General features: G+C 46.4%; 1 protein-coding gene across 2 annotated transcripts; it reads left to right on the forward strand.

The window, feature by feature from the left end:
• Positions 1-12: 12 nt before the first annotated feature.
• LOC138756108 (ribonuclease P protein subunit p25-like protein) lies at positions 13-12,864 on the forward strand. Of its 2 annotated transcripts, none has more exons than XM_069922761.1 (2): positions 13-113; positions 10,650-12,864. In XM_069922761.1, the coding sequence occupies exon 2, from the start codon at positions 10,663-10,665 to the stop codon at positions 11,209-11,211; it is 549 nt and encodes a 182-aa protein (XP_069778862.1). In that variant the 5' UTR covers positions 13-113; positions 10,650-10,662; the 3' UTR covers positions 11,212-12,864. The 2 variants fall into 2 exon arrangements, with proteins under 2 accessions (XP_069778862.1, XP_069778863.1); XM_069922762.1 differs by having other exon boundaries at positions 13-78.
• The last annotated feature ends 3,870 nt before the right edge of the window (positions 12,865-16,734 follow it).

A 16,734-nucleotide genomic window follows, 5' to 3' on the forward strand; every position in this document is an offset into this window, starting at 1 on the left:
GGGAGACACGCCGGCGTCGGGGGTGAAGCGAGTTTGTCCGCCGCCTTGTTGCTCATCCAGGTCCAGGTCCAGGTCCAGGTACTTATTACACCGGGCAGTGGAAAGAGGGAGAGGTAAGGAGGCGTAGTTCTGGTTCAACTGGCTCGAAAACTCTGGGAAGAATGTAAGAGTAATTCAGGGAAAGTTAATTAAACTCCTCTGTAGGCATGGTGGTATGGTGCAGTCAATAGGATTTGATGGAAACGAAAACTTCAGGAGTGCTGACATGCTAGTTGTGGAGGAGGTGGTTCCTTTTGTGAAACAAAAATGGACGTGGTCAATGATTGTGTATTTTTCTCTCTCAATGGGGTATGAATCTTTTGCAGGAATGGTAATGCAATTGGAAGAGTGGTTTCCTCACAGATCCATGGACCAGAATTCAGTTTAGATCTTTAATGCAGGTTGCCTGCTCTGTGATTGTGTTTCCTCCTGGTGCATCAATTCCCACTCATCCCCAGAACATACAGATTGGTCTTTTGTAAAAACACAAAATGCTGGTCACTTATGTAACAAAGATGTTTTGGGTTTGAACCCTCCCTCCAGGTTGGTATTGTAGTGGTGGCTACACTGCTCCTGTGATAACACACACAACCAGACGGGTTGAGCTGAGTGAGCAGACTAGTTTATTGCAGGTTGCTGGGCTGCACTTATACTCCCAGCTGGACCTGGCTGAGAACCGGGCTGGAGGGCGCTGACATCATCCGGGCATCACGTAGTCCCCAAGCGCGTGTTTCTGAGCCCCGAGCTGGAGGAAGAGAAACCCCACCCCCCGAGGGCGCCATTTTGGCCAGCTGCCCTGCCGCGTGGCTTACAAGCGGGGCCGGTTCGCCTGCCTTGTGTTGAACCGCCACACAGGCCCCCCAGAACTGGCACAAATGTTCTTTTTTGTCGGACGGCCTCGCTTCTTGAGCTGGGCAATGGCCGTGGGCTCGGTGGGATCGTGGTGCGCTGGCTTCAGCCTGTCCGTGGTAAACAGCTCATGCCTGCCGCCCAAATCCACCATGTACGTCAAGCCGGAACGCTGTATAACCCTGTCCGGCCCCTTGTATGGTTGCTGCAGAGGTGCCGTGGTCAGGCCCCACCGAGCGAAAATGAACTCTTGTGGAAAGCAGCTCGCCAGGAATGTGGGCCGGGTGGGTGCCATGCCTTGGCGACAGTGAGGGTTCGAGGGAGTCCAAGCGTGCCCTGAGGTGAGGAAGTAGTTCATGTGGTGACCACTGAGGATTGTGAGGTGTGTTGACGAACTCACCAGGTAGTGCCAGTGGTGCACCGTAGACCAGCTCAGCTGAAGACGCCTGCAGATCTTCCTTGGGAGTGGAGCAGATGCCCAGGAACACCCAAGGCAGTTCGTCCGTCCAGTTGGGACCAGTGAGGCAGGCCATGAGTGCCAACTTAAGGTGGCGTTGCACACGTTCGACCAGTCCATTGGCCTGCGGGTGGTAGGCCGTGATGCAGTGTAGCTGTATCCCCAGCCTGTTGGCGAGCTGTGCCTAGAGCGCAGATGTGAACTGGGTGCCTCAAGTGCTGGTGAAGTGAGCTGGGACGCCAAACCGGGTGACCCAACCATGCAACAGGGCTCAGGAGCAGGAGTCGGTGGAGGCGTCTGGCATCAGGATCGCCTCAGGCCAGCGAGTGGTGCGGTCCACCACCGTAAACAGGTAACGGTTGCCCCAGGAAATGGGTAAGGGCACGTGAACATGGCTGAACCATTCCAGGACGTGCTCGAACTCCTGTACAAGCACCCTGGTGTGCCTGTGCACCTTGGACGCCTGGCAATGAGTGCATGTTCTGGCCCAGCCCGCGATCTGCTTCCGCAGCCCATGCCATACGAACCGTTCTGCCACCATCCGGACCGTGGACCTGATGGACGGATGTGAAAGGTGGATGTGACGGAAGACCTCCTTGCACCACTGCTGGGGAACCACTGGCCACGGGATGCCCAAGGAGATATCGCACAGGATGGTGCCTTCGCCGCTCGGAGTCGGGAGGTCTCAGAACCGCAGGCTGGTGATGGTGGTCTTGAAGGTCCTCATCTCCTCATCAGCTTCCTGGTCCCGGGCAAGCTGGTTGAAGTTGAGGCCGGGCATCAGCGCGCAGATGGCTGGTTGCGAGAGTGCATCGGCAACCATATTGTCCTTCCCCGCCTTGTAGCAAATGTCAGTGGTAAACTCCGACACAAAAGAGAGGTGATGCTGCTGACGGGCCGACCAGGGATCCTTTGCCATCGCATGTGCCTGGATGAGGAGTTTGTGGTGAGGGGTTTTCAAAAAAGAGCGGAAATGCTGCACTGCCAGGTACATGCCCAGTAACTCGCGGTTGAAGGCACTATACTTGTGTTCTGGAGCGGGCGAAGCAGGCGGCTGAAGAATGCCAGTGGTTTACAATGTCCATTCACCTGCTGCTCCAGGATGGCACCGATGGCTGTGGCAAAGGTATCGACAGAGAGTGCCACATGCAGGTCGGAGTGTGGGTAGGTGAGCATGGCGGCCTTCACCAGGGCCTCCTTGGTGGCCTCGAATGTAGTGCGTTTCTCGGTTCCAAACGAACGTCTTGTGCTTGGCTGCAATGAGGGCGAACAGCAGCTGCATGATGCGCGCAGCTCCCGGGATGAAGCGGTTGTAAAAGTTGACCATACTTGCGAACTCCTGCAGCCCCTTGAGGCTGTCCGGGCATGGGAACTCCCTGATACTGGCGAACTTCGCAGCGGCGGGCGTGGGTCTTTCGGCCATGATGGTATGGCCCAGGAACTGCATGGACTCTTTCCCGAACTGGCACTAAGCAGGGTTGATGGTAAGGTCAAAGTTGGCCAGCTGGGAGAAACGGGAATGCAGGTGGGCCTTGTGTTGCATCCGATCCGTGCTGGTGACGAGGATGTCGTCCAAATAAATAAAGACAAAATCCAAGTCACTGCCCACAGAGTCCATGAGGCACTGGAAGGTCTGTGTAGCGTTCTTGAGCCCGAACGGCATGCGCAGGAATTCAAACAAACCAAAGGGGGTGGTGATGGCCGTCTTGGGTATGTCCTAAGAGCGCATTGGTATCTAGTGATACCCGCGCACCAGGTCAACCTTGGAGAAGACCCTCGCGCCGTGCAGGTTGGCCGTAAAGTCCTGGATGTGAGGCATGGGGTAACAGTCAGGAATGGTTGCCTCGTTGAGCCGTCGATAGTCTTCGCAGGGACGCCAGGCACTGGAGGCTTTCTGGACCAGGTGGAGCGGTGAGGCCCACGGGCTGTCGGACCGGCGAATAATCCCCAACTCCAACAGGTGCAAAAACTCCTCCTTCGCTACCTGGAACTTGTCAGGCAGGAGTCGGCGTGCCTTGGCGTGAACCCGTGGTGGAACACCCCGTGGTGTGGCGAGGCAGCGGAGAACTGTGGCTTGAGGATTGTCGGGAACTCATCCAGGCGTGAACCGGTGGTGGAACACCCCGTGGCGTGGCGAGGCAGCGGAGAACTGTGGCTTGAGGATTGTCGGGAACTCATCCAGGATCTGCTGGAACTCATCTCTGGGCGTGCTGATCGTGGCCATCTGCGGTTGCTACAAGCAGGCAGCGTCGAGGCGAATGGCCTGGAAGGTATGGGCGTCTACCAGTCGCCCACCTCGATTGTCCACCAGAAGCCCGTGTGCGAGGAGGAATTCAGCACCCAGGATGGCAGTCAGGAGGGACGAGTCAGTGAACCTCCACGCGAAATTCTGTTGGCCGATCTGGAAGTGGACTGTCTTGTCTCCATACGTCCAGATTGCTGTTGCATTGGCCAATCGGAGGGGAGGACCACGAGGTCGGTTCCTGGATTTGATGGCTGGGATGACGCTGATCTGGGCTCCAGTGTCAACGAGCAAATGCAGGCTGCTCACTGAGTCCAGCAGGTAGTGGAGGCTATGTCCTTGGCCAGCCGCAGCAGCCATTAACAGCGGCCAGCTTGGTCGTTTCCCTGGAACGAGCAGGGCTGATGACACTTCCAGGCCTTGGCTGGTTGTAAAAGCAGAGGCCTGAAGCAGATGCTGTGGCCTTGGTTATGCTCTTGGGGGCCCCTGCAGGGGCCGGGTGCTCTACTGCAGCGCTAGGGGCGGTCTTGGCATGGTCGTGCTCGTAACCTGCTGGACCACTGAGCCTTTCGAGAATTGTGCGAGCCATAGGTCTTGGGCCTTCTGGGTGACCTTCCATCGGGTCAATGAAGCTCTCCTGAGCCAACAGCGGGCGGAAGTCCCCGGGCATATGTTCGAGGAAGATGCCCTCGAAAAGTGGGCAGTTGGTGTGCTCACCCATGTGCACGAGCATCTCGTCCATCAGTTCCATTGGGGACCAGTCCCCCAGAGCGTCGAGGTGCAGCACCCGAGCGGCCTGCTGCTGTCTGGATAGTCTGAGGGACCTGGTAAGCACTCGCTTGATGGTCTCATACTTGTCCTCGGTGTGTGGGTGCTGAACAAGGTGCAGCACGTGTCTGGTGGTGGCCTGGTCCAGGGCAGCGACCACATGGTAGAATTTGGTCATGTCGGACGAAATCTGCTGGAGGTGAAACTGGACCTCCGCATGGCCAAACCAGGTCTCCGGCTCCTGAACCCAGAATTCAGGCAGTTTTACGGCTGTAGCGCTGATCCCTGGCTCGCTCATGATGGGTTCAAAGATGTTTGAACCAGTCGGGGTCATCAATTGTAACGGCGGCTACACTGCTCCTGCAATAACACACACAACCAGATGGGTTGAGCTCAGTGAGCAGACTTGTTTATTGCAGGCTTCTGGGCTGCACTTATACTTCCAACCTGGACCTGGCTGATGAGAACTGGGCTGGAGGGCCTGACGTCACCCGGGCATCACGTGGTCCCCAAGCGCGTGTTTCTGAGCCCCGAGCTGGAAGGAAGGGAAATCCCCGACGGCGCCATTTTGGCCCGCCATGAGGCTTACAAGCGGGGCCGGTTCGCCTGCCTCATGGTGAGCTGCCTCAGTATGTTAATTGACTGCAGTAAGTTTTCCCTTTGTTACACAGGCCAATTGAGTGGAAATGAGGGAGAGATGAGGTGGCAGTTGAATGAAAGGAATTTGTAAAGATAGGAGCCATAGGTAGTTCAGGTCCATCTGGCCAAAAAAAATACACATCTTCATCAGCCTTCAGAATTGGTATCTTTCTCTGAGGAAGAATTTTAATATCTTGATGGTAGTTCAGGGAAGGTTTATTAAACCTTAAATGGATTGTAAAATATGGGGGAATTGATGGGAATATGGGGAGAACAAAATGGATTAATGTAGGATCTGTGTAATAATTGGTGCATGATGCATTGGTGAGTATTTGATGAACTATGTGCCCTGTTTTTTTTTTGTCTTTCTGACTGTACCTCAAAGGCCATTGGAAGCAGAGTCAAAATTAATTTGTTTTTTTTAGGCCAGAAATATGTCCTGCATCCCACAACAGAATTATGTTTCATTCAGATGGCTTCATTGGTTAATAAGTTGTCACGTTGTTTCTGAAATGAGTTATTGGAACATTCTCAATGTCTGTAGTTAGAAACATTAGCACTCTTTGGAAAAAGGAAAATATAACAAGCACTTTTAATAATTTTAAAATAACTTTAAGGATGTATGGAGTTGAAGGTAAAGGATGAACATGGATAGAGGATTAGTTAACCAATAGAAGGGAGAGAGTAGGGATAATTGGATGTTTGGCAGTTTATGCTAAGCAGAGTGCGAGGTCTGCAATGTTCATGGTCTACATCAATGATTTGCCAGGCGTGCTGAATGCTGCGTGTCTATGTTTTCCTGGTGACACTAAATCGAGGAAAAGCAAATTGTGTCGAGTCTGTGGAGAGGTTATATAGATAGGTTGAGCAAGAGAGCGAGCAGGGATCTGGCAGATATGTGCAGTTTTGGTCACCTTATCTAAGGAAGGATGTTCTTGCAATGGAGAGAGTGCAGAGGCGATTCACCGGGCTGATACCTGGAATGGCAGGAATGACTTATGAGGAAAGATTGCGCCAATTGGGATTGTACTCGCTGGAGTTTAGAAGATTGAGAGGGGATCTCATAGAGACCTATAAAATTCTGGCACGACTGGACAGAATGGATGCAGATGGGATATTTTCAATGATGGGAAAATCCAGAACCTGGGGCCATGCTTTGAGGATAATAGGCAAATCATTTAGGACCGAGATGAGGAGGAATTTCTTGACCCAGAGGGTGGTGAATCTGTGGAATTCATTGTCACAGAGGGCAGTAGAGGAAGGTTCATTAAATATATTTAAGAGGGAATTAGATATATTTCTTCAGTTTAAGGGTATTAAAGGTTACGGAGAGAAGGCGAGGTCGGGGTACTGAACTTTAAGATCAGCCATGATCTCGTTGAATGGCGGAGCAGACTTGAAGGGTCGAATGACCTACTCCTGCTCCTATCTTCTATGTTTCTAGTACAATGTTGATTAATGTGAGGCATCCACTTTGGAAGAAAAAGTAGTAGGTAAATTTATTATTTTAAAGATTGAAGCGTGCTGTTGTTCAAAGGAACTTGGGAGTACTTGTGCAGGAAGGTTGGCTTGCAAGTGCCACGGGTAATCAAGATGTAAAATAGATTCTCGTTGCTCGAGAGACTAAATTTAAAGAGCAGTGAGGCTCGACTGCAGCTGTTCAGGTATTTTGTGAAGCTGCACCAAGAATACTGCATGTATTTCTGATCTCCTTATTTGAGAAGGATACATTGACTTTGGAGATGGTGCAATGAGGTTCACCAGGTTGATTTTGGGAAAAGAGGGGGTTAATCTGTGAGAAGAGCCTGAATTGCTTTGGACTATATGCTGGAAATATGAAGAATGAGAAAGCATCTTGAAGAAACAAAATTATAAAAAGGATTGGTAAGAAAGTTATTTCCACGGGTGGATGAAACGAGAACTAGGGGACATAATCCTCAAGATTTGGGTGGGGGTGGGGAAAGGAGGGAGTAGATTTTGGTTGAGGTAGGACTGCTTTTGCAGTATGCTATGAATCTTTAGAATTCACTAATCAGGGAAGCAATAGAAGCTACCTCATAAAATGTACACAAGGCACAGAGATTTTTGCAGTGGGGGAGATGAGGGTTTTGTCAGAAAAGCAAGATCCTCTGCCAGATTAGCCAAGATCTTACAGAACATAGAACACTTTGGCCCTCATTGTTGTGCCAACCCATACATTTCTTAAAAATAAGCCCACCCTCTCCTGTAACAACTTTTATGTCCTGTCTAAAAGTCTCTTAAATACCCCTAATGTTTCAGCCTCCACCACCAGCCCTGGCAAGGTATTCCAGGCAACCACAACTTTATTTTAAAAAAAAAACTTAGCCCTGATGTCTCACCTAAACTTAACCTCCCTTCACTTTGTCCATATGTCCTTTGGTGTTTGTTGTTCCTGCCCTGGGAAACGGGTGCTGCCTGTTTATGCCTTTCAATCTTGTAGACTTGTATTCAATCTCTTCCCATCCTTCTATTCTCTAAAGACGAAAGTCGAGATTTGTTGAGTTGCAACAACACCACTCTACTCTTGAACTCAATCCCCCTATTAATGAAGCCTAGCATCCCATAGGCCTTCTTAACTATCCTATCAACTTGTGCAGTGATCTTGAGGGAATGTATGGATTTGGACCCCAAGGTTCCTCTGTTCCTCCATGCTCTAAGTAACCAACCATATATCCTCTCCAGTAGTTTGCACAATACTGATGTAAGACTCACTGGTCTATAATTCCAAGGATTCTTTCTATTAGCTTTTCAAACAAGGTGATTACATTTACATTCTCCAATCCTCTGGCATCTCCCCTGTAGCCAAAAAGGACTCTAAGATCATTGCCACTGCTCCAGGTGTCACTTCCCTCATTTCCCACAGAAATCTGAGGTATTTTGCATCCGACCCAGGGACTTGTCAGTCTTGATGTTTTTAAGACCCAATATTTCCTCTTCCTTAATCTCCACATTATCCAGCACACAGGCCTGTTCTATTCTGACCTCACCCTGATCAATGTCCTTTTTTCTTGGGAATACTGAAGCGAAGTATTCATTTAGGACCTCCCCCACTTCCAGGCATATGTTGTCTCCTTTATCTGTTAGCAGCCCCATCTTCATTCTCGTCATCCTTCTGTACTTTACATACACATAGAATGCCTTGGGTTTCTTAATCCTACATGTCAAGGCCTTCTCATGCCCCTTCCTGGCTAACATATACTTTTCATGAACCCATCCTGTTTCCTTAATCTAATGTGTGCTTCCCTTTTCCTCTTAACTCGCTGCCTCACCTGCTTTATCAACCATGGTTCACTTTTCCTACCATCATTTCTCTGCTCCAGTTGGAAAAACCTATCCTGAATACAGCGCAAGAAGTCCATAAACTTCCTCCACATTAGTTCTATGCTTTCACTCTTGAACATCTGTTTCCATTTTACTCTCACTAGTTCCTGCCTCATCCCATCATAATTAGCTCTTCCCCAATTAAACAATTCTGTCTGATTTTATCCTCATCCATAGCTATGCTAAAGCTCAGGGATTTGTCACTTTCACCAAAGTGCTCCCTCACTGAAAGGTCCACTACCTGACCAGGTTCATTACCCAGAATTAGATCCCGTATGGCCTCTCCTCTTGTCGGCTGGTCCACATACTGTGTCAGGAATCTATCTTGAACACACCTGACAAATTCAGCCCCATCTATCCCTCTTGCAGTCATGAGTTGCCAGTCAATATTAGGGAAGTTGAAATCACCCATAACTACAACCCTCTATTTCCTGCATCATTCCAAACTCTGCCTGGTTATCTGCTTGTCTGTGTCCCGAGGGCCATTTGGAAGCCTAGTGAATACTCCTAATGCACTGGTTGTTCCATTCCTATTTCTGACTTCGAACCTCACTGTCTCAGTAGGCAGTCCCTCTGCAGTGTCTTCCCTGCAGTGCCATCCTTGATCAGTAATGCTACTTCTCCTCCCTCCCTCCTCCGCTCCCCCACTCTCGCTTATCTCCCATCCTATTCCTTTTAAAACACCTAAACCCTGGTACGTGCATCAACCAATCTTTCCCTTCTTCCAGCCAAGCCTCTGTAATGGCCACAACATTGTAGTTCCATGTACTGATCCAAGCTCTGAGTTCATCCCCTTTATTCCTAATACTCATAGTATTGACATACTTCAAGCCATCTAACTACCTAAATTTATGTTTTGTTCCCTGCCTGTCCTTCCTCACAAACTCAGAACACATGGCATCGTGCTTTTAACCTTCGACCCTATTCTCTGCACTCACATTCTGATTCCCACCCCCGTGGCAAACTAGTTTAAACCCTCCCAACAGTTCAAGCAAACCTTGCCGCCATGATATTAGTCCCTTTCCAGTTCAAGTGCAGCCTGTCCTTTTTGTACAGATCAGAACTTTCCCAGAAGAGATCCCAATGATCCACAAATCTGAAGCACTATCCCCTGCACCAACTCTTCAGTCACACAATCATCTGCCACAACTTCCTATTCCTACCCTCTCTGGCATATGGCACAGGTAGCAGTCCTGAGATTACCACCCCTGAGGTCCTGCTTTTAACTTCTTTCCTAACTCCCTATATTCTCTTTTCAGGATCTCCTCATGACTCCTATCTATGTCATTGGTTCCCTCATGGATCATGACATTTGGCTGCTCATCAGATCAGAGACATCCCTGAGCCTGGCACCTGGGAGGCAACACACCATTTGGGAGTCTCAATCCCATTCACAGAACCTCCTATCTGCTCTCCTAGCCAATGAGTTCCCAATCACCATAGCTCTCCTCTTCTCCACCTTCCTTTCTGAGCCAAGGGGTCAGGCTCTGTACTGGATTCATGACCACTATAATTTGTCCCTAGTAGCTCATTCTCCCTCCCCAACAATATCCAAAACAGTGTATTTATTGTTATGGGGAACAGCCACAGGGGTGCTCTGCACTGTATGCCTAGTCTCCTTCCCTCTCTAACAGTCACCCAGCTACCTGCCTCCTGATTTTGAGGGTGATAGTTCCTCTCTTTCATTGTCTCTGCCTCCCAAATCATCCGGAGTTCATCCAGCTCCAGTTCCCTAATTCGGTCTCCCAGAAGCTTCAGCTGGACACACCTCTTGCAGGTGTAGTCATCAGGGACAATTGTGCTGTCCTAGATTTCCCACATGCTGCACTCAGAGTATTCCACTGACCTAGCTGCTGTCTCTATTAACTCTATCGAATTTAAATACAAAGATCCTACCTGGCTTTACCTTGCTGGAAACAAGCTCGTCCTCAATCTCTTTTTGCTAAAGCCTCTATATCCCACTTCTATCTTGAGCTACCCATCTTTTTATTTGACACTGCCCCTTATCTTTATTGCTCCTCCCACCAACCACCGTTCTGTTTAACCTTTAGTTTGCCATCCACTCCCCTCAAGCTGGTTCCAGCATTCACAGCTCTCCCAAGTCCCTCGCTGCACCTCTTCCAGCAACGGTTCCGTGAGGACTATAAAATGGCAGATAATGCTCAACATGCCAGATGACCTACTCCTGCTCGTATTTTTTTTGTGTTTTAACTTAGATTGTCAAGGGCATTGATTTTTACAGACTTCTCCTTTGATACAATCCTAAATATAAGTTCTTTACAAGTTCTGATTTTCATCTGTTTGGAATTACAGAAAGTTTCTTGAGATGGAAAACTATCACAAAACAAAAATCACAGAGCTGGCTTGTCCACACCCAATTGCCAATCTTCCAAAAGATACAATTGAGATGAAAGTGAAGGAAAGCAGCAAAATAAGAAATCTCATGGGGTTCGCCATTGGCAAGATGGAATCAGACAATACCAGAGAAATCCTCTTCACAGGCACTGGGAAAGCTGTCAGCAAAGCCATCAGCTGTGTGGAAATTATGAAAAGAAGATTGAAAGGTCTCCATCAAATTACCAAATTATTTTATAAACAGGTTGAAGAACTCTGGGAACCCATCGTTTCTGAGGCAGGGTTAGACAGTTTAACAGTAAAAAGAAACATTCCTGCTATTTGCATTCTCTTGTCAAAAGATAATCTGTCTACAAATGAGCTGGGTTACCAGCCTCCTGGATCCTTTGATGCTTTCTGGGTACACTCTTTGAAAGAGGAGGCACAGAAGAAGAAACGGCGAGGTGGAGCAGGGATAGGCAGAGGTGGCAAGCAACATGTATCTGGAAGAGGAGAGAGGCCCAAGAAATCCCGAAGTTGAGAGTGAACATATATTAAACTGTTTTTTGAATATTATTATTTAATTTTGTGTTTTAAAATATAAGAAACTTTCACCAAATAACTTGTGTAATTCATTTTTCCAATCTATTATTATTTTTTCTAAAAACATAAAGATTCTTTGTTTGGTACAGTCAATCTCTGTGGCAAGTAAATTTGACCTGGGTGTGGCAATGGAGTTTTGCATCAGATTTTTGCACTGGATCTGGTCCTATTCTTTGCTTGTATTCAGATGTGTTGTTATTCCAGTACAATATACTGTATGGCAAATCGGATTGCAGCATTTAAATTGATTCTCCTCCACTTCTTATGTAATCTAAGACTGCTATTACCAATTGTAGCACCTGTACTGTTGACGGGTTAAGCTCATCTGAAACCAGTGAATGAAATCTATAATGTTCATAAGCTTTATGGCTCAGCTGGGTTTAGTATTATTGTCACCTGAGCCTTTCTATTTCCAGGGTCCCAAATTTTTGTAGTCAAATGCAGGCTCTTTTGCTATTGGACAATTTGTTATTTTCTAAATTCTGTGCTGCTGTGTAAGTTTGCAGTGATTACAGTAAATTGCAGTATTGCCAGATATTGTTTGGTGAACTATTTGCGAATGAAACTATTTTCAAATTTTGGAGCACCAAGTCCCTTTATAATTCCTAAAGATAGTTTCAAAATATATGCAGCAAAATTATTCACTTTCATACTGTTACAAAACATCTTTGTATATCGCGAAATAATAAAAATAATTCTCAGGGTTCTAAAAGTGCATTATTGGAACTAATTGGCATTTTTTGGAGCAAATTATTATAGCTCTTAAGCATGTTTATTTTTGACATTTTATCTTTAGACTAATAGATAACGTGTTGTATTTCTATCACATTTAATGTTTTCTAATTTACATTAAGGTCCATTTAAATATAAATGGAACAGTATTTTTCTCATCCCTTAATAGAATACAGCATGAGCAAATTACAAGGAATAAAATATGAGCAGAGATTAAATAAAATAGTGTTTATAGTTTCATTTTAATGAAAGCATTTGTAGTACAGAGGTGGCTCGCTGAGCTAAATATTAGTATTTCTGAGATACAGTGCAATGAAAAATGATCAATTTGAGTCTTTAGTAGCTATGAGATCCTTCTGGATTGTACTCTTTCATTATATTTATATGACCTTGGTCATTTGTAAAAATGACAGCAATCTATTCAGCCTTAAACATAATTAGAAACTATAGAGATGGAAATATTATTAGTTGAGTGGCAGAATGAGATTCTCCATTGTCCTTTTTCTGTTTCATTTAATATTTGGGACACATCAATATCACAGGCAAAATTGACTTTTATTTAATTATTTGAGGTACTAATGCTCTGGATGTTGCAAACCAACAAAAAAAAACTAAATTAAAAAAAAATGTGAAGTAAAGACATATTGTGGTGGTGAGCCGGCCAAGCTTGTCACATGCGATCAGCGGGGCAGCCACGGCAAAGATATCATTGCGGGTCTCCTTCTCTTCCAGTACAGTCTGGAAATATGCGTATGTGCTTACGTCAACATGATGTGAGTTCTAGGATGCGAGGAGTGGAGTCCAGATGTCCTTAAAGGCAGCAGCATGAACTTCAAAATAAATCAGTTGTGCTTGACGAGCTCACAGCCTGCTGTGTCAGATCTTTTTGCTGCGCTTGCGCACAACCCACTACAATATAACTCATCAGTCAGCAGTGTTGGAAAGAGAAAATGAGTTCATGTTTCAGTTCAATTACCTGTCAACAGAATTTTGTGAGGATGTTTACTGAGAGTATATATTTATATAAAACAATAAACTGCATCAGCAAATTCTGATTCTTGCATATTAACCATATAACAATTACAGCACGGAAACAGGCCAATTTGGCCCTTCTAGTCTGCTCTGATCCAAGTACCCTCCTCTAATCCCACTTACTAGCACTCTGCCCATATCCCTCCATCCCCCTCCCATCCATATACTTAACCAAATTACAAAATTGACCCTGCCTCAACCACCTTTCCCAGAAGCCCATTCCACACAGTAACCACTCTCTGAGTAAAGAAGTTCCCCTCATGTTACTCCTAAACCTTTGCCCGTCAACTCTCAACCCATGACCTCTTGTATCCATCTCTCTTACTCTCAGTGGGGAAAAGCCTTTCCACATCAACTCTATCTATCCCTCTCATTATCTTAAACATCTCTATCAAATCCCCTCTCAGCCTTCTACGTTCTAAGGAATAAAGACCTAATTAGCTCAATCTTTCCTTGTATTCCAGATGCTGAAACCCAGGCAACATTTTTGTAAATCTTCTTTGCACTCTCTCTATCTTGTTAATATCCTTCCTATTAATCGGTGACCAGAACTACACACAGTACTCTAAATTTGGCCTCACCAATGCCTTGTACAGTTTCATCATTACTTCCCAACTCCTATATTCTATGCAGTGATTTATATAGGCAAACATACTAAAGGCCTTCTTCGCCACCCTATCCACATACGCTCCTACCTTCAGGGAACAATGCACCGTTATTCCTAGATCTTTCTGCTCTACTGCATTCTTCAATGCCCTCCCATTTACCACATATGTCTTGCTTTGATTATTCTTTCCAAAATGAAGCACCTCACACTTATCAGCATTAAACTCCATCTGCCATCTTTCTGCCCACTCCTCTAAGCAGTTTAAATCCCTCTGCAATCTTTGAAAACCCTCTTCATCATCCACAATTCCCCCTATTTTAGTATCATCTTCATATTTACTAATCCAGTTTACCGCTCCATCCTCCAGATCATTAATATATATGACAAACAGCAATGGTCCCAATACCGAACCCTGAGGTACACTGCTTGTCACCAGCCTCCATCCTGACAAACAATTGTCTACTACTACCCTCTAGCAACCTTCCTTCCAGCCATTTGACTATCTCCAAATTATCTCCAAACTATCTCCAAAAATACCCAAGGACTTGGCCTTCCTAACTAACCTCCCATGCGGAAACTTATCGAAGGCCTTGCTGGTCCACATAGACAACATCCATTGCTCTCTACTTTCATCAACATTCCTAGTCACCTCTTCAAAAAATTCAACAAGATTGCTCAAACACGACCTTCCACGCACAAATCCATGTTGAGTGTCCCTGATCAGACCCAGTCCCTCCATATACTTATATATACTATCTCTAAGAAGGCTTTCAATCAATTTACCTACCACAGACGTCAAACTTGCAGGCCAATAATTGCTAGGCTTGCTCCTCCAACCCTTTTTAAACAAAGGAACCACATGTGCAACATGCCAATGCTACAGCACTATACCTAGCTCTAATGACATTTGAAAAATCACTTCCAGAGCCTCCACTATTTCCTCACTAACTTCTCTCAAGGTCCTGGGGAAAATCCTGTCAGGACCTGGAGACTTATCCACCTTTATATGTTTCAAAACCTCCAGTACTACCTCTTTCTTAATTTTTATAGTCTCCATATATACCCCCTTTGCTTCCTTTACTCTGCACAGTTCAATATCATTCTCTTCAGTAAATACTGAGGAAAATAAATTGTTCAAGACCTCCCCCATCTCTTGGCTCCACACATATTTGTCTTTTCTGATTCCCTATTGGACCAATTTTATCTCTCACTTTCCTTTTTCTATTTACATATTTGTAGAAACGCTTATTTTCACCATGCTTGCTATAGCCACCTCATACCTTTTTTTAGCTTTTCTAATTTCTTTCTTAAGATTCTTTTTACATTCTTTTTTTTTAAACTTTATTTAAAATTTTATGACATGAATAAAATAAAAATTACATTTAAAGAAATAATAAAAAATAAGATAATAAAAATTAGAATACTACATCATTAAACTACACAAATTAACCCCCCAATAATTATCTTCTTTGGCTTGGCTTCGCGGACGAAGATTTATGGAGGGGGTAAAAAGTCCACGTCAGCTGCAGGCTCGTTTGTGGCTGACAAGTCCGATGCGGGACAGGCAGACACAGTTGCAGCGGTTGCAGGGGAAAATTGGTTGGTTGGGGTTGGGTGTTGGGTTTTTCCTCCTTTGCCTTTTGTCAGTGAGGTGGGCTCTGCGGTCTTCTTCAAAGGAGGTTGCTGCCCGCCAAACTGTGAGGCGCCAAGATGCACGGTTTGAGGCGTTATCAGCCCACTGGCGGTGGTCAATGTGGCAGGCACCAAGAGATTTCTTTAGGCAGTCCTTGTACCTTTTCTTTGGTGCACCTCTGTCACGGTGGCCAGTGGAGAGCTCGCCATATAACACGATCTTGGGAAGGCGATGGTCCTCCATTCTGGAGACGTGACCCATCCAGCGCAGCTGGATCTTCAGCAGCGTGGACTCGATGCTGTCGACCTCTGCCATCTCGAGTACTTCGACGTTAGGGATGAAAGCGCTCCAATGGATGTTGAGGATGGAGCGGAGACAACGCTGGTGGAAGCGTTCTAGGAGCCGTAGGTGGTGCCGGTAGAGGACCCATGATTCGGAGCCGAACAGGAGTGTGGGTATGACAACGGCTCTGTATACGCTTATCTTTGTGAGGTTTTTCAGTTGGTTGTTTTTCCAGACTCTTTTGTGTAGTCTTCCAAAGGCGCTATTTGCCTTGGCAAGTCTGTTGTCTATCTCATTGTCGATCCTTGCATCTGATGAAATGGTGCAGCCGAGATAGGTAAACTGGTTGACCGTTTTGAGTTTTGTGTGCCCGATGGAGATGTGGGGGGGCTGGTAGTCATGGTGGGGAGCTGGCTGATGGAGGACCTCAGTTTTCTTCAGGCTGACTTCCAGGCCAAACATTTTGGCAGTTTCCGCAAAGCAGGACGTCAAGCGCTGAAGAGCTGGCTCTGAATGGGCAACTAAAGCGGCATCGTCTGCAAAGAGTAGTTCACGGACAAGTTTCTCTTGTGTCTTGGTGTGAGCTTGCAGGCACCTCAGATTGAAGAGACTGCCATCCGTGCGGTACCGGATGTAAACAGCGTCTTCATTGCTGAGGTCTTTCATGGCTTGGTTCAGCATCATGCTGAAGAAGATTGAAAAGAGGGTTGGTGCGAGAACACAGCCTTGCTTCACGCCATTGTTAATGGAGAAGGGTTCAGAGAGCTCATTGCTGTATCTGACCCGACCTTGTTGGTTTTTGTGCAGTTGGATAATCATGTTGAGGAACTTTGGGGGACATCCGATGCGCTCTAGTATTTTCCAAAGCCCTTTCCTGCTCACGGTGTTGAAGGCTTTGGTGAGGTCAACAAAGGTGATGTAGAGTCCTTTGTTTTGTTCTCTGCACTTTTCTTGGAGCTGTCTGAGGGCAAAGACCATGTCAGTAGTTCCTCTGTTTGCGCGAAAGCCGCACTGTGATTCTGGGAGAATATTCTCGGCGACACTAGGTATTATTCTATTTAGTAGAATCCTAGCGAAGATTTTGCCTGCAATGGAGAGCAACGTGATTCCCCTGTAGTTTGAGCAGTCTGATTTCTCGCCTTTGTTTTTGTACAGGGTGATGATGGTGGCATCAC

This window comes from Narcine bancroftii, chromosome 3 (assembly GCF_036971445.1).
Source record: "Narcine bancroftii isolate sNarBan1 chromosome 3, sNarBan1.hap1, whole genome shotgun sequence".
Lineage (NCBI taxonomy): Eukaryota > Metazoa > Chordata > Chondrichthyes > Torpediniformes > Narcinidae > Narcine > Narcine bancroftii.